Here is a 24,962-nt window from a genome sequence, read left to right as displayed (position 1 = left end):
GCTGTCACATGCACAGAACACATTCAGTGGGAGCGCTTCAAGGGACGTAAATGGAAATTTTGGTGAAGCAGGTGGAAATAGTTGAGTGCAGGTGTCTTTTTTTAGAGGGAAAAAATATAAGCCAAAGTAACTTACACACACACACACACACACACACACACACACACAATGCACTAGCAATTTTGCTATGGTGACTCTGAAACCTCTGTCCAGGGGTTGGTTAAATTGCCTTATTCTCATAGAAAAACCTAAGAGTCTCTTGGCTGTCGTTGGCTTGGCTCTTTATATCTGCAAAGAGGGCCTAGGCTTCTAATGTGGCCTCCACACAACACACCATGTCTGGGATCTACATTGAGGGTAGAGATGGTGTGTCTCCAGCACATGACAGAAGCTGCGTAACAAAGATGCACACCTTTGTCAGCAGGGAGTTCCACAATTCAGTGGCTGCCACAGAGAAAGATCTCTCTCCTGGGCCGCTCACACTTTTGTGGGTGGAAGAACTACAAAGAGGGCTTCCAGCAGTGGCACATCCAAGTGGAGTCCCGGACATGATGGTTAGGAGTCAGCAGGCATGGGCAGCTCAAGCTCTCTTTCCCCGCTTGCCACAAGCCCAAAGGTTGTGAGATAATGCCTTAAGTCATCTTCAGGAGAATGCTATAAATTTACCTAGTAGCTTTAAAAGAAGGAAGGTGGCCAGTTTTGAACAGGAACCATATGGAAAATCCACAGCAGCTACTGAAATTTATCTACACCTCTCTTCTGGAGTCAGTGTACAATAACTGTCATGAACTGGCTGGGCGAAAAAGTGTGGTGGGAGGCACCCGCCAGTGGACCCCCAGGGAATCCCCAGAAGAAGAAGGCTCAGAGCCAGGGGATTGGTGGGGGGACAATGAGGAGAGGTCAGAGGCAGAAGATTGGGAGTAGCTTCCATTTGCAACATGGTTTAGTGAGCAGGAAGAACCTGTGACAGGGAGCAGTTCAGGCTGAAGCAGAGGATGAGGGTCAAGGGACTGCAAAATAATTCCAGGAGTCTCCCTCTCCTGCTGTGACAAACTTCCCTCCCCTTGGTCTCTGAGAACTCGCAGAGTAATAAGAAGAGCAGAACAGAGGTCAGAGGTGTGCAGGTGCAGTTTGAGATTGCTTAGGAAACATCTGGGAGAGGAGGAGACTTAGAGAGGGCAGAAAGCAGAGACCTTCAGTCCTGTCAACGGCTCTATAGGAAGTGTTGATGAGACCACTAGGCTGGGTTGTATGTTCGTTTCTTTGAGTAAACAGTCAACTTCACTGACCACATAGATCTGCTTCCTTTATTGCTGCCCTGCGTCTGACTCTAGCCCTGACAATAGCACAACAGAACACTGAAGCAAGCCTGGAATAAGTTACAAGCTTCTTTTCAATCCGTGCTTCCTCGCTTTCTGACACAGTATGCCAGTTCATTATCACAAGGCTCACCAAAAGGTACTAACCTTTCTACCAACAAGATCGCTGCTATATAAACCCAACACAAGGCTTCAAAGATTTGTGACACCTTTGGAGCAGTTAAATCAAACTTGTAAATTGCAATGATGAGCTTCAAGCCAGCATTATGATTTTGCTGTCGCTCTTCCAGTGACATGATTGCCTCATCGCCATGATGGATTGACTGGGTCCTCTTCCCGCAATGCATTTGTATAAATCTATTCCCCCTCCCCCTCTGAGTCTTTTCTGACCCAGAAAGACTATCACAGAGCAAGCAAGGGCAAAGAAAACTCCAGCCTTTGTTAGAGATTGTCACTGTTTGCTAAAAACACTTTGCTAAGAGTCAGTGTCTCATTTCAGAGACAATAAAACAGCACTCCTTCCTCAGGTACACACCCTGCCTGGTTTGAGACTTTAAACAACAGCTGAGTTAATATAGTAAGGCAGAAAACACACAGCTGTGCAGGAAACCTTAAGCTACCAAGATCTAGGAAATAATTCTGTCGTGTGTTTTTTTTAATGGTGCTGTGGCATGAGCAGGTGCAGAGTCATCTTGGAGGGAGGGAGGGAGGGCCAAAGGTTTGGTCACTGTGACGCAGGTCACACCCACATTTAAAGCACATGACTTTCCCCAAAGAATCCTGGAAAATGTAGTTGACCTCTCACAGAGCTACAATTCTCAGCACCCTTTTAAAAAAACCTGATGCGACCTCAGCCTAACCAATCTCACAGACCCCTCTGGAGGATAAAATGCGAAGAGATAGCTTCATATATGCTGAGCTGAGCTCGTCGGAGAAAGGGTGGGATGCAAACATAACAGTCTATAAGGCCCCCAATAGGCTACCACATGAATCTGTCTTGAGCCTTAAGAAGAGCATCACAGGCTTCACTCTCTGGCTCATCATTAGCATATATTCAATTGGTAAATATGAGGAATATGGCTGCCTTGGTGGTGGCACCACATTTGTGGAACTTTCTCCTTGGGAAGATGTGACAAGCCGAAAGGGGATTTTCTCCAAAGTGAATACCAGATTTAAGAAAGGGGTTCTGCCCCCTCAGAAGTATTGCAGAGAGGGAAAGCTCCGTGCTACATCATTAACCACATAGCTTACAAAATCTGCATTTTTAAATACGAAACCCCACTTCATGTTAGATGTAAAAGTGCTTTTAGAATCACCTGTGATCAAAACTACCAACCCTAGGTTTAGTAATATCTATATATTACTCTATCTCTACCTCTATATCTAGTCTTGCTCATCTCAGGTCCATCTTGTTGGCTCATCCCATCTCGTTGGCACAAACCAATCCACAAAAATCAAATGTACGTTAAGGAATCTTACGTGATAAAGTGGAACAGTGTTGCTCTCAGCTAAGGAGAAATTCAAGGCATCTTGCTGTCCGGATTCAAGCCGTACGTTTATGGAAGAGGTCAACATGGATGGGCTTATGGGATAGTTGGGGCTGCCACTGTTCTTGCCCTTTTTCCTTGATCTGCGACCCGTATCCCGCTTGTTGTCCTTCTGAGTCAATGGCTCTTCCTGGATCACCAATATTTTGTCATCACTCAGGTATCGCAGGAGTGAATTCTCAGAGTCTGTTATGGGGTGAAAGAGAAAAAATGAGGAAGAAGGTAGGAAGCTTCAGTTTAATGCTGATGGAAACTCAAACATACTTTTGTGACCGGTGTTGGGGTGGGGATACATAAAGAGAAGCCCAAAGCTGCTTCTTTCTTGATGTCTGTAACAAGACATTTTCAGGGGAACCCACAAGCCACAATGGTTTGCACCACTGCATGTCATTTTTAGACCTGAATGTTTTGTTAAAATGCACAAAGACGCACACGAAGAGGAAACGAAACACAGCTATTCTATCAGCTCTTCCCAGTCTATTGATCCAAAGAGCCTTCTTTCCCAGAAAGAAAAACAATCCTTTTAAAATTACTGTTCTTTGGCACAACAAACCACTGCTCTGTATGGCATGATAACTACAAAATGCACATTCCTTTTGTGCTTTTCCCTGGGGAAATAAACAGAGACATTGTCTTTTTGTTTTTGTATTTATTACACAGGTCCTCCAAAACCATGTCAAAAAAAGTCTACAAAATAGAATTGCCCACATCGTTTGACCAGAAGTGAAATTCTGAGGTGAATTTAGAGCAGGAGCAGATAATCTGTGGCCCTTCAGATGTTGCTAACAGCAGGCCCCATCAGTTCCCAGCCAGCATGGTCAATGATTAGGGATGATGGCAGTTCTAGTCCAACAATGTCTGGTGTGTCAAAGGTTTCCCAACCCTGATTTAGAGGCGCTTGCTTGGGTGAAATGTCTGAGGACTTTTGAAGGAAGCAAATGAGCTAGATTGGCAAAGGTCATATGTATAAAACCATAACCATGTGCATACCCCTAAACTGTCCCAGAAAAACCAGGACACGTTGTTCTTTCTGTAAGAGCACAGTGGCCATTTTGGGCACTGCGATCTCATGCAATTTTGCGCTGAGATCTTGCCCCTATAAATCTTGCACTTTTTCGGGGCTGTGATCTCTTGCAGGTCAAGTGACTCACATGGGAGTGTGGCCCCGGAAGATGGCAACCCAGTTTTTCGTTGTGACATGTTAGAGGGTAAGCATGCGTGCTTATGTGTGTATACACAAACCCCAGAATAATGTTTTTGTAGTTATAACAGTATTTCCTGCTCTTTACCAGCATGGCCCATGGTGGGTTTCAGCACTTTAACATTGAGAATCAAAAACAGTTTAAACAAATAACAGTCACAGCAATAGGGTGGGTCCTGAAAATCCACGTCTCAAGTGCTTCCAGTTGTGCATACACTCACCTCGGCTACCCCTCTTGAACATATTTGGCTCTTTTGATTCTCCTATCCAGCTGTATTCTGTAGGCATAGAAACTGGTCTCAGATCACCTGGGGAAAAGGTGAAAGGGAAGCCAATCAACATTCTGGAATTCATTAAAAGAAGAATTAGTTGGATCTAGAAAGGCATAGTGCATGCAGAGTTGGTAGGAAAATCCTAGTAATTTGATGCAGTTGATGGTACCTGGTTCTAGTCTCTGGAATGTAATGGAATTGCAAAATAGCAAGTAGCCAATGGTTCGCATGTTCATTCCCCTATTCAGAAGGCAAGGCCTGCAGGGAAAAATAAGTTCTCACTTCCTCTGTAGGACAAATATGGTGAATCTGTGGCCTTCCAAGTGGTGTTGTACTCCATCTCCCATCAGCCCCAGTCAGCACAGCCAGTGTTCAGAGATAGCAGCAGCAGTGGTAGTTCAACAACAACCGGAGGGCCGCAGGTTCTCTATTCTTGCTTTAGAATGAGAATATGGTCTAATCTTCAGTATCATTTAAAGCAGTATTGCACTACTTTAAACAGGGTGTTTTTTGTTTGTTTTTTAAACAGGGTGTTTTAACAGTCAATCCTTCTCAGGGAACTCTGGGAATTGGAGCTTTCTGAAGGGAACAAGGGTGTCTCCTAACAAGTCTTGGTACCCTTAACTAACTACAGCTCCCCGGATTCTTGGGGAGGGCATGACTGTTTAAAGTGGTATATCCTACATTATTTCTGTTTTGCTTGTTCCTGAGATCATTAAAAGCAACATGTAGAGCAAAATAGTGCTTGTCAGGGGTGATAGAAGGTGACTTTTGGCTGAACCTCAATCCAGTTTCATTCACGTCATGTGTTATTCTTTTAATTTTTGAACAAAAAAACCCCTGTTGTTGTTGTTGTTGTTGTTGTTGTTGTTGTTGTTACTATTATTATTAGTCCTCTTTAAATTTCAAGAAGAAAACCCAAGGCAGTTCACAGAAAAATAAAAACCAATGGCAGAAAAAACGATAAAACAAATTATCAAAATACAGTAACCTGCAATTAAAATGAGTAGTAAAATAACTACATTAAAACACTACATAGATAAAATAAATAATAAATAACCACAACAGTTAAAACAGCAATCAAAGCAGGGGATTCAAACAAGGAGATTGGAGAAATGTTCATCTGAACAGGTGTGTCTTCAATAAATGATGGAATGCCAATATCCAGTGGGGACTCCTTTATTTAATCAGGTGGAGCATTCCACAATTTTGGTGGTAACGTTGAAAAAGCCCACCCTTGTGTTACCATGAGCTGATAACCATCAAGCTCTGTTGCAAAACTAACCAGGTTCCATTTGTTGAACTTAATGCTGTTACTGGGCAGCAGAGGGATAGACAGTCTTTTGGGTAACCTGGTCCAGGGTTATTGAGAGCGTAGGATGAGAGTTATTAAGTAAGCGACAGGATATGGTTCAGCCTCCAGATTAGCTGCAATGGAAGCCTCACATTACAATAGTCTAACAACAAGGTCACCAACGCACATTTCACAGTGGCCAATTATACTTGTCCTATTCTGTCCTATGCCTAACCATTGGGTTAAGAAACAGGCCACCCTTTCTCTGAAGAATCATGGACTTGCCACCATTGTGATGCTGGATGTTGTAGAATGATATCCAAAACTGCATCTAAGTTGATTTGAAACACAGATCTAAAACCGATGTTTTATTCATACAAATCTTTCAAGTGTGCCCTGTCATCACACTGGCTGTGTATTTCAACACTTTTAACTCTCAACCCAGAAAGCTAGGGGAAGCTGGAGAAGTGGCAGCATTAAGGGAGACACAGTTCTGTAAAACTGGCTATGTGGGATCATATTTCTGACATTGTCATTGCACATTATCATCAACACATAAAAACCACCCTCCAGTTCATGAGTCAACTCTCATCTGAAACACACAGCCGACTTCTACACACACACCTACACACACACACACACACACACACACACACCCCACCTTAGCAAATGTCAGTCTGGCTCTGGTTTTGTGGCTTGTTCGCTAGAGACACTTGGGTTATTTTCTGAAACATTAGACATTGACCAATCTTCCAGCTCCCAAAATAAACCCAGAGCTGGAGAAAAAAAATACTGAACACAATCAAGAGTTTCTTTTCTCTTTTCTTCCACTCCAATAGCTCATTTCCTCAATTTTGCGCTCTCTCTCTCTCTCTCTCTCTGTGTGTGTGTGTGTGTAAGGAGAAAGCAACACACACATACACATCAACAAAGATTCAATACGCAGCTACGCAGATGGATAAATGAAGCTTGCTGCTTACTGATTTGTGACACACATTCACCGATTCTTCCGCCTGCTAAATGAGATGCCATTAATTCAGAATGTCATTACATGCTTTGAAGAGGCCAGGTTGCACCCCCCTCCCCGATTACAATCTTGCAGAATATGATGAAAGCAATTAGGTTTTTATTTATCTTGTTGCCTTATTACTATGAACTTTGCAATAATCAGTTATATATTAGAACAGAGAGGCGGCGGCGGGGGAGATGGGGGAAGCACAAGACTCAGAAGCATACCATCTGCATTCCAGAATCTTCATATTACTAAATATACAATGTGGTTTGTGTACTTGGAGCTAGACCAGGGGTTCCGAAACTAAGGCCCGGGGGCCGGATGCAGCCCAATTGCCTTCTAAATCCGGCCCGTGGACGGTCCGGGAATCAGCGTGTTTTTACATGAGTAGAATGTGTGTTTTTATTTAAAATGCATCTCTGGGTTATTTGTGGGGCATAGGAATTCGTTCATATTTTTTTCCAAAATATAGTCTGACCCCCCCACAAGGTCTGAGGGACAGTGGACTGGCCCCCTGCTGAAAAAGTTTGCTGACCCCTGAGCTAGACCATAGCTCAATAGTTGAATGCAGAAGGTCTCAGCTTCAGCCTTCAGCATCTTCAAGGGCTGGAGAAAGACTCCTGGTTGAAACCCTGGCAAGGCCACTGCCTATCTGTGCAGACCATACTCAATTAGATGGACCAATGCTCTGACTCATTATACAACAGCTTTTTATGGTCCTTGTTAAGATTCCTGCTCCGTGTTTGCAGTCATGAGATTGTTGTCTATCACATGACGGTGTATGATTTCATTCCAGTGTGGGAAGTGATGGAGACCTACCTGCATATAGCTGTGCTTCATTCATTCCAAAGGATCAACATATTAGCTTTCCCTTTTCAAATACCAAACCCTCTCCCACCTGCTTCCTGCAAGCATTTTAAAGAGAAATGTGTATGCCCTTCATAACAACAGATATCGTATATGTTAAAAATCCCCATTATCTTAGCAGATAATATTTGTTCCTGAACTGTGGCATCACATGCCCAGAACTATTGTTTACAAAGCACACGAAAAATTTTCACAAGAGTAGAATTTTCAGAATTGTTATTTGATGTGTTCAACCTGGTGATAGTGACAGATGAGTGCTCCCTGGCTCGTAATAGATTCAGGTTTTCTGAGCTTTCTAAGAGGTGTGTAAACCACAGAGCCTAGGGCTTGCTGATCTGAAGGTCGGCGGTTTGAATCCCTGCAATGGGGTGAGCTCCCGTTGCTCGGTCCCTGCTCCTGCCAACCTAGCAGTTCGAAAGCACATCAAAATGCAAATAGATAAATAGGTACCGCTATGGTGGGAAGGAAAATGGCGTTTCCATATGCTGCTCTGGTATGCCAGAAGCGGCTTAGTCATGCTGGCCACATGTCTGCAGAAAAACGCTGGCTCTCTTGCCAGTAAAGCGAGATGAGCGCGGCGCCGAAACCCCAGAGTTGTCCGTGACTGGACCTAATGGTCAGGGGTACCTTTACCTTTACCTTTAGGGGAAAGTTTGAGTCATGCTAAATAGGTTTTTTTCCTCAGAACTTAAAACACAAAGCAAATTTGGGGAGTTCAACCAAATTTCCTTGCTACTTGAGCAAACCTACTCTTGTAGGTGAGGAGAAAACCTATGCTCAAGAGGACTGGGAAACTCTGGCCCATGTGTTAAATGTGGGCCTGGGATTCTCTTTCTGGCCCTCGGGACTCTACCAAAGCCACACCCCTCACTGTCTTACTTCACATTATCCAGTTCTTTTGCCTGATGGGAATGCATCCTTGAACTGTAATGATGCCTCTTGCTTGCCTGGATGGAGAAATGCATGTGCATGGCTGGACCATAGCCTACTAGAATCACACCTGCTGCCCCACCCACTACTACACATCCATTGAGCCCACCCTATCACTGGTTCCCCACACCCCTTTGCTAAGGTAACTTTGCTTGAGAGAAGGATGAGAAGTGCTGGAGAGATCTACCAGCAACTATTAGCCACAAATAGCTAAATAGGACTTCTAGGTTCAGAAGCAGTATATAATGGAATACTAATTGTCAGCAGTGGACACACCAGGGAAGAAGGCTGTTGCCTTCCTGGTGAAGTGCCATAGCTCAGCTTTGCACGCAGATGGTCCCAGATTCAATCCCTGGCATCTCCAGGTAGGGCTGAGAGAGCTGCTGCCAGTCAGTGTAGACAGTACTGAGCTAGATGAACCAGAGGATTGACTCAACATGAGACAACTTCTTATGTTCCTGCCTGCTTATGTTCTTGTTAGAAGAACATGGGAGACAGGGATGGATGGATGGATCAGTTTATTTCTGGTCGATGCACATTTTGCCTGTTTTCACTCATAAGTCAGTCCTCTTTCTGTTTACATCGCAATCAACGGATTAGTTCTGGAGGTGCAGATCAGGTCAGTTTGCACTGGGGTGCATAGAAACTGAAGTGACCAGGCATCCCTGGGAAGAAGTAGGGTGGTGTACAGGATGGACCTTTGGCTCTTTGGAGTGCACTTATGAAGATGGATGCATAAATCAACTGAAAGAGAGAGACTAGGGTTGATGTCCAATGTAAATCATACTCTCTGAAATCAATGGACATAACCTATTCATTCATTCCGTTGGGTCTATTCTGAGCTGAGCTTAGTTGGACACAACCCCAACCATGCACCTGCTCACCAGCAACTTTCTCCACTAGCTCTACCACTAATGCAATTTGTCTATACCTGAAATAGCCTCCCACTTGATCTATACTTTTGCTAGCACTTTTGTTACTGAATTAAAAAATTAAGTTGGGAGGGGAGTGGGGAGGATCAGATCATGGATGTGCCAAAATAAACAAATGAAACAGAAATATCAGTTCAGAGAATGGCATCATCTGCAATAGGCTGTTTCCTACAAAGCAATATTTCATCAATTACATACTTCCTTTTCCTTTCTTCTCCAACCACCTTTGCTTTGTTATTGTCTCAAGTTATCCTATCTGCATCCCAGGAGACTGCAGGTTGTTTACAGCAACCTCTCTCTCTCTCAATCACTCTCTCTCCTGCTCTGAGCTACCTGTCTGCAAAGCACCTTTGTGTGGCACAATATATTAGAATGACAGGAGAGAAACTCTTAATTTGGCAGAACATAAAACTCAGCTCTGCACCTTTTCCCCTTGTGGGCATAGGTCACCCCATGTTCCCATAACCCAACAGCTATGCCTAAAGTGTTCAAGTTGGGCATAAAAACACTCAGGGTCAAGGGTTAAAATTAGGACTTAACAAATAGACACTTTCTTTGCAGCTTTGAGGCAAATCCATCTGATTTCAAGGATGTAGCAAATTTCAAACATGGGGCTGTGAAGCTCACCTTTGTTCTTCTAGGCTCCTCCTAGGCTTATGGCTGGTTTGTTTATTTCCTCAAAATACCTCCAATGATGCTACAGCTTGACACTGTTTCACTCTGAGTGGCATTCTGGGGCAAAAAATATATATGGTAGCTTCGGTAAATTTTGCCCCCAACCCTGAAATCTGAAAATGGGGAGGCAGTTTCTCTGCTCCAAAATTTGGGCTAAATCTGTTGGTATTATATTATTATTATTATTATTATTATTATTATTTGGGTGAAAGGGTTCTACTACTGCTAATTATAATTATATCCCACCTTTCCTTCAAGGACCTCAAGGAGACATATATGGTATTACACTGGTTCCCACTTGAGAACTTATGGACCCAGCACTGGGGAAACCCAGCCAAATGTACAGGGAATAGTAGTAGTAGTAGTAGTAGCAGCAGCAGCAGCAGCAGCAGCAGCAATAATAATAATAATAATAATAATAATAATAATAATAATAATAATGGGAGAGCTGGACCATAAAGAAGGCTGATCGCAGAAGAATTGATGCTTTTGAATTCTGGTCCTGGAGGAGACTCTTGAGAGTCTCATGGACTGCAAGAAGAGCAAACCTATCCATTCTGAAGGAAATCAGCCCTGAGTGCTCACTGGAAGGACAGATCCTGAAGCTGAGGCTCCAGTACTTTGGCCACCTCATGGGAAGAGAAGACTCCCTGGAAAAGACCCTGATGTTGGGAAAGATGGAGGGCACAAGGAGAAGGGGACGACAGAGGATGAGATGGTTGGACAGTGTTCTCGAAGCTACCAACATGAGTTTGGCCAAACTGCGGGAGGCAGTGAAAGATAGGCGTGCCTGGCGTGCTCTGGTCCATGGGGTCATGAAGAGTTGGACATGACTAAATGACTAAACAACAACAAAATTGCTCAAAATGAGAATTGCTCCACCTGAGAGAGATTTTCTGCAGGCAATGGCTTTTCCACCTGCCTTGCCCAACCCTCCAACCCTCTTTGGGAGCCTTTTCCAGACCATGACTTTCCCCAAATGTTTTGTATATTGTATTGTATTGTTTTTGTATGTTTGCATTGTTGTACAGTATGTTCTTTTCAACAATAAATGCATTTCTAAGTTTCCCCCTAACGTATGCAGTTTTATATACATTTTTTGCTTGGAGAATTGCATGACAAAATTAGGAAAAAGTGCGACTGCATTTTGATCTGCATATTGTTTTGGGAAGAGCAAATTACGTAGGTTCTCATTAAAATGTGAATTTCTCCCTCATACCTAGGTATGTGATAACTTCTAGGTGTTTCCACATCTGCACAAAACCTCCTCCTGTCCATCTTAAGAAGGCAGGAGCTTTTCATGTTGTCAGCGATATCCTTCCTCTCACCAATCCTCTTTCAGTTTTTTTTTATATGTTTCATTAAGCATTCAGCCTTCAGAAGAGTTCTGGAGAATTCAACAGCTTGGTCACCACTTTTTGATGTAGTTAACCAATCCTAAGAAAAGTATTGCACTTTGTTACTATTCTCTAACGGAGCAACGTGGTTCTAGATGGGTAGCTATGAGAATGCATTGCAGCTAAGGATGGGGCAGAAAATCAATTCAGATCACATATAAAGGTGGGCCAAGTTCATCTGCACTTTGAGAAAGAATGTGCGAACTAAAGCACAACCATCTTTCAAGATTTACAATGAATGTGAACAAAAATGCATATATTAGGGAAAATAAGATACAAAAACTCACACCAGTAGGCAAAACTGAATACAAAATGTGCATATTAGGATAAATTTTCACAAAAATTTTGATGCATTTTCATGAGGACTTTTTAATATCTTATTTAAAATAAAAAAAACTGATGTGGAAATGTGGAAATGTGAAGAGCTGAACTTAAAATTGGAAAAATGAGTAACATGAGTGAGGAACTGACAGATTCCCCACCCCTTGTTTTGCTAACCAACATGAGATTTTGTGTCACTTTGAAAAGTATTACATTTGTTGTGACTTAAACTGATGTCGTGGCCTCTTCCCCTCCACCCTCCAAGAGCTTATAAATCAATCAATTTGTTCATCTTAGGGTGGCATAGTACTCCACGCAGTTCATCTATGTTTTGCAGAAGCTTTGAAGGAGCCATGGAAATATATATTTGCATGCTAAAAGGAATCAAGAAAGCATAAGTCGATGGTCCACAAGATTTTTTATGAATGCATCCATCCCACTAAAATGTATCAAATGCATCAAATCTCAAAACTCAACCTTAATACTTTCCTTATGATGCCTATGGAGCTATCTATTTAATGCGTTAGAAAAAGACCAGGGAGATTGCCGGGGGGCAAGGGGAAGCCTTAAAACAGCTACCAGAATCTGTGCTATAAATTCTAGAAATGACTGTCATGTCTAATCCTTTCGGGAGCAACCAACACTTTGGAAATTCTCATTTCAAAGGATGCAGAGAAAAGACAGTTCAAATTTCAAAGAACTGTTTTTCAAAAGTAAGAAAGAAGAAGCTATTCTACACTATGTGACAGATACCCACTCTTCAGTGCAATCTCTGCATCCAGCTTCCTGGCTAATGTGTCTTCTTTCCCAGAAGAACCTCTCATGGTGTTGCTTCAGAGGACTTTCATTTCCTTTGCACCTGACTTTTAAAACCCCACTTTGGACATGACCTAGTTACAAGTCCTTTTAAACATCTGCCAAAGGAGAAACCACAGATGTTCTACTCAGGGGCATGGATACATATTTCTGTTTCCTCCTCTTCTTTTTTACTTATTCATCATATTTCAAGCCTGTTGTTCCTGCACGGAGCTCAGGGGAAATGTATGTAAGATTTCCCCTCACTGATACCCTTATGAAGGTAGGCTAGGCTGAGTAAGAGCAACTAGCCCAAGTTCATCCAATATGTTTTATAGCAGAATGGGGATTTGATCCCGGGTGTCCCCATTCCAAGATCAACACACTGTACCCTATGCCATGTTGACTAATTGGGAGACGATGTTATAGAGCAGTCTTCTCCAACATGGCACGCTCCAGATGTTTTGGACTACAGTGTCCACCATCCCTGACCATTGGCAATGCCGGCTGGAGCTAATGGGAGTTGTATTCCAACAACTTCTGGTGATTGGTAATACTAAGCTGGATGGTGTGACTCAGTATAATGCAGACTTATGAAGGTGCCTTACATTAACTCTGACCACTGGTCCATCTATTTCAGTATCATTTACTACACCCATTTCAGTATTTACTACACCCATTGGCAGCTGCTGTCCAGAATTTCAGACCGCAGCTTTTTTCTACTCCTACCTGGAGATACCAAAATTGAATCTGGCACCTTTTTTATGCAAAGCCATGTGGTCAGTCAATGAGCTACGGACTTGAGCTCAAACTAAGGACTGATTTGATCCCAGCTGAAGTCAGACGGATGCCATTGGGAAACTGATATGCAAGACATTATGGAGATGCCCATTCCCTCTTTGCCTCTCAGCAGTATGCTGCATTTAAACACTGAGGCTGCATATAGCTATCATATATGACAGGCATTGATAGATCTGTCCCCCTTGAGTTTGAGCTACTTAAACGAATCATTGCAAGGGAGCCACTACAGCACTGGAATAGAAACTGTTCTGTGCACTGTACAAGTTCCAACAGGTTACCTGGTGCGTCAACAAGACATCCATCTCTCAGAATCTGATTTATTGTCATTTCTTTCAACAGCCATGCAAAAAGTAAAGACTGGGAGCAAAAGCTAATGAGTTTCCAGGCCAGCACTTCTTGGCAATCGATTACCAATCAGCTTCAGAACCTGTCCAAGTGAAACCGGGAGAGCAAACCCCTTTGCAATAATATAAGCAATGTTTATTAATGCATGCACAAGTTGGACACCTGTGTCTGAAAAGGAAACAATGACTATCCTCTCCTATTCCTCATCCTCTTCTCAAATGGAAGAGATTCCCACAACTGGAATCATGGTATCAGTGAAATATCTAAGCGCTCATCACTTGTGCAAAGCTATTGGAGAGCCTAGGATGGTGCCTTATACCAGGCCAGGTTATTTGGCCACCTATTTGGCCATTATCAGTGGTGCCTGGTGACCACTGGGCAGGGAGTCTAACCATGGGTAGCACCAGAGCCAGAGCCAGGCAAAGCTGACTCATTCTAGATTTACCCCCATCCTTCTCCTTGCTGAGTTTTGCAAGGCTGCACTGTGACCGAGGAGGAGGAGGAAGAGGAGGAAGGTGACAGGCAGTGCCACCCTCTGGAATGGACTGGTTGTAGGGGCTGGCTAAGGACAGACTGTGGTTGGTGGGGCAGTGACCCATTTGCCCTAATGGACCAACCTTCTCTGGGAAGTATTGCCTAGTAACCAGCTGTCATGGCTGTGTGCTGAAACGCAGATTTGGGGTATGGGTCACCCTTAGGAAACCACCATTTTCCTTCATGGCCATTCAGAATAAGGCCACTGTTTCCCAGCTGAACTTAGGCTGTGGAGCGGCTTACCATTGTATGAAATAACAGCAAGAAAACAGAAGGCAAGTGTACCATGTGTGGGTGTCTTTTCTCTTCGTCGCACCCCTGTCGCTCTCCCTCTTTCATATTCAGAGCTTACTGGGTGGCCCTCGCCTTCGATTAACGTGTAATACTTCCCGCTTTCGTGCTCCAAAAAGTAGCTGGGAGACTCGGAACCCTTCATCCCAGACTTTCCACCGCCATACTTGCTGACATCATCGCAAGACACCATTCCAAGATCATCTCTGTAGGGGAAGAAATGAGCAAAATGGCAAATCGGAGGAGCAGCAGTAATGAAAAGCTGCAGAGAGATAACCTATGCTTTCTCATCCAGTACAAAGAATAAGCATGCCATATATTGCTGCACTATTATTATAGATCGTATCCTGCTCTCCCCCAGAAAGCACATGTGGGGCTCTCATTGGTCTCCTATTTAGTCCTAAAATAATCAACAAAAAGGGGTGCAAAGTCAATGACAGGTGCTTGAAAATATAAGTCTGGTATGGTGGGAGATCATTTCTACTTGGGGGAAGCAATGGTTTTTCTGTGCAAGTGCCTTTGAGACATCCAGTGGTGGGGAGGGAGTCCTGTGGGTTAGCTGCTCCAGGCTGTGGTTGGCTTGATGCTGTATTTTGGATTTTGCTTTAAAAATGCGGGTAGTCAGGGGCAGTGCTTGCAGACCCATGAAAGCCTTGGAAGTATACTTATTTATTTATTAACTTTGGATTTCTGTGCAGATTTTTAGGAGCACAGAAAGCTGCCTTTAACTGAGTCATCTAGTTCAGTGTTGTGTACAACACCACAGTTGGTAGAGCATGAGACTTAATCTCAGGCTGGTGGCTTCAAGCCCCACGTTAGGTGAAAGACTCCTGCACTGCAGGGGGTTGGATTCAATGAGCCTTGCAGTCCCTTCGAACTCTACAATTCTATGATTCTATGAAATGGCAACAGCTTTCCATGTTTCCATGCAGGATCATTCCCCAGCACTACCTGGACATACCAGATATTGAACCTGGCATGTTCAGTGTTAAAGCACCTGCTCTGCATACCAAGCTACAGCTCTTCTCTCATTTTAAGGGTTTCCCCTTTTAAATTTGCATGCACACAGGATGGTCCTGGTCTAACACTCAAACCAATAAGCCACACTATCCCTTCACATGATAGCAAACCTTCTCTGTCCTAAAACAGATTGGATTATACACTTACCTGTTCTCTCCTTGTGTGTATCAGGGAGTGGGAAGGCCCCTTCACTTGCCTCCCATCAAGCACACTGTCTTATGGCCAGTGCCAGTAGACTTGCACATTTGGATTCATATTCAAACATGGGTGTGGAACCCATGGCTCTCCAGATATTGCCAGCTCCTATCAACCCCAACCACTGGTCATGCTGGCTGGGATGCATGGGAACTGGAGTCCAACTACACCTGGAGGAATGCACTCCCTGAAATTGGGTAGATATGCATGCATCCATATCATGGGGTCGAATTGCAGATTCCATCTGGGATATTGATTGTGTGGTCTGGACATATGCCCATTGATTTTAAACATGCATGCCTTAGTTATGCCCACACTTGAATGTTCAGTGGCATCAGATACGGGACAGGAACACAGGGTTTTCTCATTCTCTACCATGCACAGGAGAGTGATAGGGTAAGAGTATTCTCTGCTCCAATGCACTAATTGCTGTGACCTTCTTTTTTTGCATTTGAATTAATGGCTCTACGTGCGCGCATGAGTGCACTTGCAAGGGAGAAAGGCTGGTAAAAAGAGAGACTCTTTCTGTTCTCTAGCCTGAAATTACGGCTATGCAAAGCCAAGATTATTGTCAAAGGGCAAGGGATACCTGGGGCCATAGAGTCCTGACATAGGGGAGAGGATGAAAACATCTTGGAGAGTCGAGCTGTCCATTTTTGAGCCCATGCCCATCGTGCTGGTTGGTGTTGTGCAACTGCTAGTTGGGCTGGTTGGAATAACAGGCTGGAGAGAGAGAAGGAGAGAGCACACAATGAATACTCTAGCCAGTTCTACCCTCTCTCTTTTTTCTTTTTTCTTTTTTCTTTTTTGCCAGTGCAACAAAACTGGAATATTCACTGCCCCAGCAGGCACCCAGCAACTTATTGGAATCTCTCTCCTCCTGAATTGGCTGCAACAAGAATTTCTCCCCAAAAGAGATATTTGCAGAAATTACTCTATTTAGTAGAAGCATTGGAAGCTCCAAGAAGATGGCACAATAGCAAAGCCCACTCTTTCTCTTTCCACCCCACCACAATCTTTCATGCTTTAAAAAAAAATAATGTAAATAACACCTTACTAATGGTAGTATATCGCTGGTAACATGGGATAACGTTCAATATCCAATCCAGGTCATCTCCCATTATGGAATCTCAAGGAGCAAATCAAATCAAACAACAACTTAGATTTTGCATTTTGTATCTGAGCACAGATGCCCCTGCAGACTCTAGTGAAGTGTACCAGCACCTTTTGCAGTGGCAAGGGGGCTTCAACTAACCAAAGGAGTTATGGAAAAGCAGTGGGGATTTAACAGGATAAAACATAATAGACCCTATGTGCCCTGAAGCGTGTCATGGCACCTATAAAATGTGATCTATAAAATGTTTAAAAATATTATTTTTATTATGTGTTTTTATACTTTTATTATCAACTTTTTAATTAAAACCTCATCAAAAAACAAAACAAAACAGAAGGGGGAGTGGGGAAGTGTAGGAGAAGCATTTTATAGTTTATCATGACATGCCCTATCCCCCCCACATATATATGTGCTGTTCCATATTTCTCCCTTCCCCAAGATTCATTCATGTATAATGTGCTGCTGATTTCTCTTTGATTTCATTACATTCGTATCTCGCATAAGCTGTGATGTGTTCACTTGCTTTCCTCTGCTGCCTTCAAAATAAGTATTTTTTTTAAGAAATAGATTTTATTGGAATTTAGAAAAAGGTTTACAGAAATTAATATCAAGTATATTTTTTTGTCAGAAGTAAAACGCTAATCTCGATAAAAGCACAAACCGCAAAAAGGGGGGGAAGGAAAAGAGAGAAAAGAGGAGAAAGTTAGAGAAAAGGAGAAAGAAGAGAGGAAAAGAAGAAGGAAAAAGAAGAAAGAAAGAAAGAAAGAAAGAAAGAAAGAAAGAAAGAAAGAAAGAGAGAGAGAGAAAGAAATTCCTTTTATATGTACAAAATAAATATTGTTTTTTAGCCTCTTGAGTTCTGTTTGGTTACCACCCTCTCACCTGTTAGATCAACTTAAGTACATCATTTTTAGGTCAGAATAAAATCCAAAGCATTTCAGAAGAGGTATATGTTTTGTCAATGCAAAGTAAAAATGCACATGACTCAGAACTTCCAGGCTAATTACAAGTAGAGCACAAGTTTGAGATCAGTTCATAATTACCGTAGCTAGCTTTCATTTCTCCTTTTCACCTTATGGCTTGAACAGGGATGAGAAAAATTGCAACTGTCAGCCTTCTTTAGGGAATGGCAATATTTTTGTGTTGGGAGCCCTGAGAAAATTATTCTCCCAAGGCTTCTGAGCCCTCACTATGGGCAAACAAGAGCCAGGTCACAAGTTTTTACTTGGCTGTTTGTCACTATCCACTTTTCCCACTACCCATCCAGTTTCCTCCCATACTGTTAAGGGGTGTCCCGGGGACCACAAGCCCTGAGTCTTTTGTGATAGGCCCCCTTTCCTGTTGCTTAAACTTTGCTTATAGGGTAGCTTGGTTTCAGTGCAAAGTGCAGTACTGGTGAGACTCCAACTACTCACTGTCTTAAATTTCTCAGAGGCATATAGACATATAAATTCATATATGCAAATTTTATACAAATTTGTATTATGGGGGAAAGTGGTGGGGAAAAGGCAAGACCCATGCCTAGAAAATATGGGTAAGTGGAAAACTTATCAAACTCATATTTTCCAGGCACAGAACAAGCAGAAGTGTTGGCAAGCCATGAGTCAAAACCGCATTTAAAAATGTGCTTATTAGGAGAAATTCACACTAAAATGCTGCATTAAAAATAATTCCAAATTGTTGTTGAAATGTGAGGAAATGAAATTAACAGTGAAAAAGTATGAAATGGAGACACACTAAAATTGACAGATCCATCCATCGCTACTATCAATACAGCAGGTCAGGACTCAGTCAGACCATTTCCTGGGCATCTAACAGCCCTTGAGGTCAGATTTGATGCTCCAGTGAGTCTGACACTATTCTCGAGTATTTCAGAGGAACTGGTAAACAGCCACAAAGCTCCAGTACAGCATGTCTAATTCATAAATACATTCCTGCCAATATGTGTATTCAGATACCACTTGCATTTGAAATATGTTGCTTTTATACTTTGCAAAAAATTAATTTAAGCCCTAGGTTAGTCAGTGTTGATGCTACAATGCTGTGCAGTAAGTCAATGAAGTAATCAACAGCTCTCAACCATAAATATTCATAAAGCAGAGGAATGAATGAGTATTTAGCAGTGCTGCAAGTACTCGGCGAGGAGGGGGACTCTGAACAGTAACAGTAAGGAAATGAGGCCATCTCAAACACCCACATGGGTTCTGATAAGAAAGCAGACCACTCACATATGGCAAGGTCCACTGGGGGCGAACACAGCAAGGCTGGCACGACTGCCATGTGTTCTAATTAAAAGCTGGCAACAGCGGAATAAAACAATGTCACAGGATAACGTCCTTCTGCTGATTCGCGGAATGTTGTGGCAAAGCCAAACCGTTGATGGGAAATGCTGAGATGGGGCCAAGAGAGATCTTTCAGGGGCTTCACTTCAGTGGCTTTTGTTACACAGATACTGACGGCCAGTTCATACATGCACGCAGCGTCACTGCTTATTGAACAGAGCATCTAATGATGGTTTCAAATCTGAATTTTCCTACTGACAATAACAACAAGCACGGGATATGGGTGGCACTGTGGTCTAAACCACAGAGCCTAGGGCTTGCCGATCAGAAGGTCAGCGGTTCGAATCCCCGCAACGGGGTGAGCTCCTGTTGTTTGGTCCCTGCTCCTGCCAACCTAGCAGTTCGAAAGCACGTCAAGTGCAAGTAGATAAATAGGTACCGCTCCAGCGGGAAGGTAAATGGCATTTCTATGCACTGCTGTGGTTTGCCAGAAGCAGCTTAGTCATGCTGGCCACATGACCCGGAAGCTGTACATCGGCTCCCTTGGCCAGTAAAGCGAGATGAGCCAGAGTTGTCCGCGACTGGACCTAATGGTCAGGGGTACCTTTACCTTTACAACAACAAGCATAATGCAATCAACTAATATTCACCACAATCACTAATTATTAATTAATTAATTAATTAATTAAATTATTCATTCAATTTATGTCCCACCCTTCCTCCTGACAGGGACAAGGTCCAAATGCACCCCTCCAAGCTTTTTCACTTGGCCCTTGGGACTGTCCCCAGGTCATGTACTCTGTTCAGCCACCCACCTTCTTCCCACATCACACCCTTTACCAGACCTGCTTCACACCCCCTTTTAGTGTTTTTGCATGGCTAGACTATGTCCTTGAAACGGATAACACCTCTTACTTGCTTAGATGGAGGACAGAGAGTGGTTTGTGAGTTTGTGTAGAAACTAGCCTACTGTGCAAAGGTGAAGCTTACATGTGTTGCTCCACCTACCTTCCCCTTTTTGTCAAGCAGAGATGTCAAGCAATCCTGTCTGCTAAAAGCACAAAAATTGGGCAGCACTCATTGGCTGGTATATAACACACACCACATTGAAATGCAAAAGAAAAATTGATGATGAGTGACAAAGCATGTCATTTAAGGAGAAAATATTCCCTACTTTTGAGAAATCTCCTAAATAAACTCTCACTCACTCATTCAGCTATTACAGCCGTGATGACAATGGAAGCATCAGTCATTCAACAGAGAGCATACCACAATACATTTTCACTCTGCAGCGACCACTTTCAGTGCCATGAAAGAGTGTGTGTGTTTTACTCCTTTCCAGATCCTTAACCACAGGGCAACAGAAAGGAGGGCCCTTACTCTGCCACCACCCAGAAATTCTGGGTTGTTGCCAACTGAGTTTTACTCAAGAGTACACCCACTGAAATTAATGGGCCTAAATTAATCATGCCCAGTAACTTCAAAGGGTCTAATTTGAAGAAGTGTGCATGCAAATGAAAGCTCATACCAAGAACAAACTTAGTTGGTCTCTAAGGTGCTACTGGAAGGATTTATTATTATTATTTTTTATTTTGTTTTGACTATGGCAGACCAACACCTGTAACTGGATACAACCATTTATTTTAAAGCTGATTTTTGTTCCAGTGAGCAAAAAGAGCTCACACAGGAATGTCAAGCACATGGTTCCTTCTTTTTTAAATAACATAATGCAAATCTCTAAGCAGCTCACAAACAAACAAACAACAACAACCATGTTTGTTCTATGTATGTAAACCATGTTGAAGCACTCCAGTAAAAAGAAAGGAGGTGATTTTTGTTTACTGTGAAAATCTACAAAGTTTTGGACTTTTGAACACGTTCATGCATTTTGTGTTACATGTGTTCTGGCCCTTTTCAAGTCAGGGTTTTTGTATACCGGCAGGGCCAGCCCAGCCCTACTATTAGGCAACTACTGTGGGGTTGGAAGAAGCAGTGAGGTTTTGGACTGCATGCTTGCCCTCCAATGGTGCCCATTCGGACTGGTAGGATGAAAAGCAGAGAGGCCAACAGCAGGTGGAACCAGTGATAACAACAGTGTCAACTAACTCTGGCTTTGTCCCCATCCTCTTCCCTGCTCAGTTCTAAAAGGGCAAAGCTGAGACTAGGGAGGAGGATGAAGACAGCCAGTACCAACCCCTAAACTCTTTGTAGATAGGAAGAAAGCTGGACTTGGAAGAATCAGTTCAGGGGTTGGTGGGGCAGTGCCCCTTTTGCCCTAATGGGCTAATCTCCTTTGCTGCCCTCGGGTGCAAAGGTGTACTCTGCTCCGTTGCCAGGGCTGAAGCAAGATCCAACAGCCAGCAAATTTGGCTTCTGTATATGGGATGGGGAGGCACCATCCTGCCTGCCTTAAGGCAGCAAAATGTCTTGGGCTGGATTACTTTGAGCTGCCTGTTCCAAATCACGCAGAAAGCTCCAGCAACCCCAGCAGGCGAGAAAAACAACACCACCAGGCCAACAATAACTCATGATAGCTTCGATTGTTTTCATACTGGGAAATGAATAATACTTGTCTTCAAACTCATAATCCTCTGGAACAAAATCATGAAAGCAAGCAGGCTGTGAAATCCAAAAGGGATTTTTAAATTTCTTCTTGAAAAGTGTAGATGAGAAAAAGGAAGCGGTGGGAGGGGAGGAGGAGAGTGAATAGTGGTGATATGATGGAAACAGAGAGTGATGTGGCCTGATAGTATTGACTTTGCCCAAGAGATCCCAATGAATGAGTAGCGCTTTGGCTGAGGGCAGTGAGCAGAAAATGTGTTGGTTGTAATTGTGCTCTCCCTCCATTTGGAATCCCGGTAATAATAAAAAGATATGAAGGGGAAGTCATTAGATTTATGTCCTCTCCTCTCAAAGGAACAATTCTCAGAAAATGCATTGCTCTCAATTTGCAGGTCACTGCTGAGTTGGGAGAGCATAGCGGCTGCCGAGGATGGGAGCCAGGAAGTTCCATTTTCAGATACATCAGGACTGCAATCCTATGCGCACTTCCCTGAGAGTAAATCCCACCGCACTCAGTGCAGTTTATGTATGAGTAGAGATCTGTAGGACTGCACTGTTAAAAATCATGTTGGTGGCTGTTTAGGTAAGCCATTTGACGTAACAGTTTTTTGGATTTGATATCCCGCTTTATCACTACCCTAAGGAGTCTCAAAGCGGCTAACAATCTCCTTTCCATTCCTCCCCTTCAACAAACCCTGTGAGGTGAGTGAGGCCGAGAGACTTCAGAGAAGTGTGACTAGCCCAAGGTCACTCAGCAGCTGCATGTGGAGGAGCGGGGAAGCGAACCTGGTTCACCAGATTACGATTACAAGACTACTGCTCTTAACCACTACACCACACTGGCTCCACCCATCCAATGATATTATAGATGGGCACCAAAGGCAGAATTAGTTGGCTCTGCCTACCATTGGCCCTAGCTCCATATTCTGTTGTCCTTTCTGTCTTTCGCCCTACCAGTTCCAGCAGGCACCCTTCACTACTGTCCCCCAAACCAAGAAGGCTACATATGTTGAGCCTTTGCTGCTATGTGTGCAATTTTTAACTCGGCCTGTTGAAGGCATCATTGTTCTCTCCCCCTACCACAAAGAAGAGAGAACTCTATAGTGATTTGGCCCTTCATTAAACAGTGTTTGCCAGACAGAAATGCAACGCCAGGTTTGCCTTACCTGCAGGGCAAGAGGCTTCCACCTCACATTCTTCAGAAGAGCAGGAGCAGACACCAGGGTGTTCTGAGGCCGTTTCTTCAAGGTTAAGATCACTCCATTTGGGTCTTCACGCAAAGCATTTACCAGGTTCTTTAACTGCCAGCCAACCTGGAGAAAAATCCCATAATGGAATTTTGAAAGGTTTTTTTTTTCTTTTCATTTTATCTTCCCAAAATGGTGAAGGGCATTTTGTTCAGATTTCTGTATGGCGAATAAGGGTTGTCTTATTATCAGCATTCTATCTATCTTTCTCTCTTATAAATAGTACTTATCATTCTTTGCAAGAAACAGACATGGTAGCTTTTCTGTTAAAACCAGTTTTGGGTTATATCCAACAAAGTTGTACTCTGAGTTAGGGTGGGGGGTTAACTTCAAATTTAGTTTGCATTTACAGGCGAACCTACCTAATTCACATTTTCCAAAGCTATACATGAACAAAAACACAACCATCTTTTTGAAATTTACACTTCTCCAAATTTTGCAAAACAGCTCTCCAGTGAAGTTTCCTGTTTGGCAGGGGCTTGGACTGGATGGCCCTTGTGGTCTCTTCCAACTCTATGATTGTATTGCATTGTGTATGTGCACAAAAATGTATATACTGGGGTAAAGCATGCATTAAAAGGCATGTATCATTGAAAATACCATATAAAATGCATTATATTAAGGAACACTGTTTTGCAAAAAAATAAGTAAATTAGGCAAAATTATGTATAAAGGTGTACACATTAGGAGAAACATACGCTAAAATTGTAATGAATTTTCATGAGGACTCCCCCAATCACAAATAATAATAACAACTGCAAACTGGTGTGGAAATGTGGAGAATTGATCTTAACATTCAAAAAAATGAGAAAACGAAATTGACAGATTTGCCCATCTTTACTCAGAATAGACCAATTGAAATTAATAGACCTAAGTTAGTTGCACCTATCAATTTCTGTAGAAATTGGATGTAACCACCTGCTTCTTTCTCTTCAACCGAAAAGGTAATGATAGGTGCGCTCTTATTTCAATAATAACAACTCAGTGATATAATGTCATATTCCAAAATGCACAAACGTATTTTTAAGACACTGATGCACTGCTCTAATTTTTATACCCTCTAAACAAACTGAGTTATTACTTTTAATTATCTTTTCTACTGAAGTATCACTGTGTTTCACTGGGGGATTATAGAACAGCAGCTTCAGAATAATTACAAAATGAATCCTGGCTGTTGTAATGGAACCTGTTAATTTGGTGATGATGGGGGATGGGGGGAGGGAGGTTTGCTAGCATATTGTAGAACAATATTGGTGCAATTTCTTCAAGGTGTTTAATTAAAGATAAAACATCATTTATTTGAGTTACTGAACACTCCACAGAGAAGAACTGCATTTCTTAAGTCATTGCAAGCTATAACCACCATCTGAAATTAAAGCTTCACTAACACACAAAGGCCACACGTTTGACTTACCCCTCTAAAACAGCTAAGAGGTGCTCCATGCTTTTTAAAGCATTTAAAAACTCTCCTTTGCTTTTCTCTTTGGGGGGCTCTGCATTGCTAAGAACACAGGAAAAGCGCCCCACTTTGTTCTCATGAATAAACATGGCACCGGCTTGTAAAATGCAATGTTTAAACAATGTTTTGAAACAGCTCCAAAGCAAACAGTCTAAACTCATCAATGGAGCATAAATAAATAGATTTTTCTTTAAAAACATTATTCCCAGACTATTTCCACAGCTGCCACCTGAGATTTAAGTGGTGGGAGGAGATATGCAGCTGGGGGCAAGGCTATCAGCAAGATTTAAAACCCCAGCTTGGGTCAAATTTGGGGTTTTGCTAAGCCTGCCAAGACCACCCTCTTTTGCAGAGAGATTGCCATTTTTGGCCACACAAGTTTCCACACTCAGAGGTGTGGAATGCAATTCATATACAGCAGGTTGGGAACCTGTCCTCCAACTCGCATTAGCCTCAGACAGAACAGCCAATAGTCAAGGGTGATGGGAGATTTAATCCAGCAACAACCGAAAGGCCACAGGTTCCTTCCATCCTTGATAAGCAGGATTTT

The 24,962-nt window shown here is 42.8% G+C and overlaps 1 protein-coding gene across 1 annotated transcript in view; it reads right to left on the bottom strand.

Moving 5' to 3' along the window:
* LOC117040145 (connector enhancer of kinase suppressor of ras 2-like) overlaps positions 1-24,962 on the bottom strand; it is a 290,274-nt gene that overhangs the window by 84,180 nt on the left and 181,132 nt on the right. The window contains exons 9-13 of the mRNA XM_033137731.1: positions 22,873-23,019; positions 16,338-16,471; positions 14,528-14,739; positions 4,289-4,375; positions 2,799-3,052 (exon numbers count right to left, since the gene is read on the bottom strand). Of these exons, the coding sequence (XP_032993622.1) occupies positions 2,799-3,052; positions 4,289-4,375; positions 14,528-14,739; positions 16,338-16,471; positions 22,873-23,019 (834 nt within the window). The remainder of the gene's footprint in view (positions 1-2,798; positions 3,053-4,288; positions 4,376-14,527; positions 14,740-16,337; positions 16,472-22,872; positions 23,020-24,962) is intronic.

Source organism: Lacerta agilis, chromosome Z (genome assembly GCF_009819535.1).
Source record: "Lacerta agilis isolate rLacAgi1 chromosome Z, rLacAgi1.pri, whole genome shotgun sequence".
NCBI classification, from domain to species: Eukaryota; Metazoa; Chordata; class Lepidosauria; order Squamata; family Lacertidae; genus Lacerta; species Lacerta agilis.
Note: the sequence above shows the minus strand (reverse complement) of the source record. Positions and strands in the feature narration are given on the sequence as shown.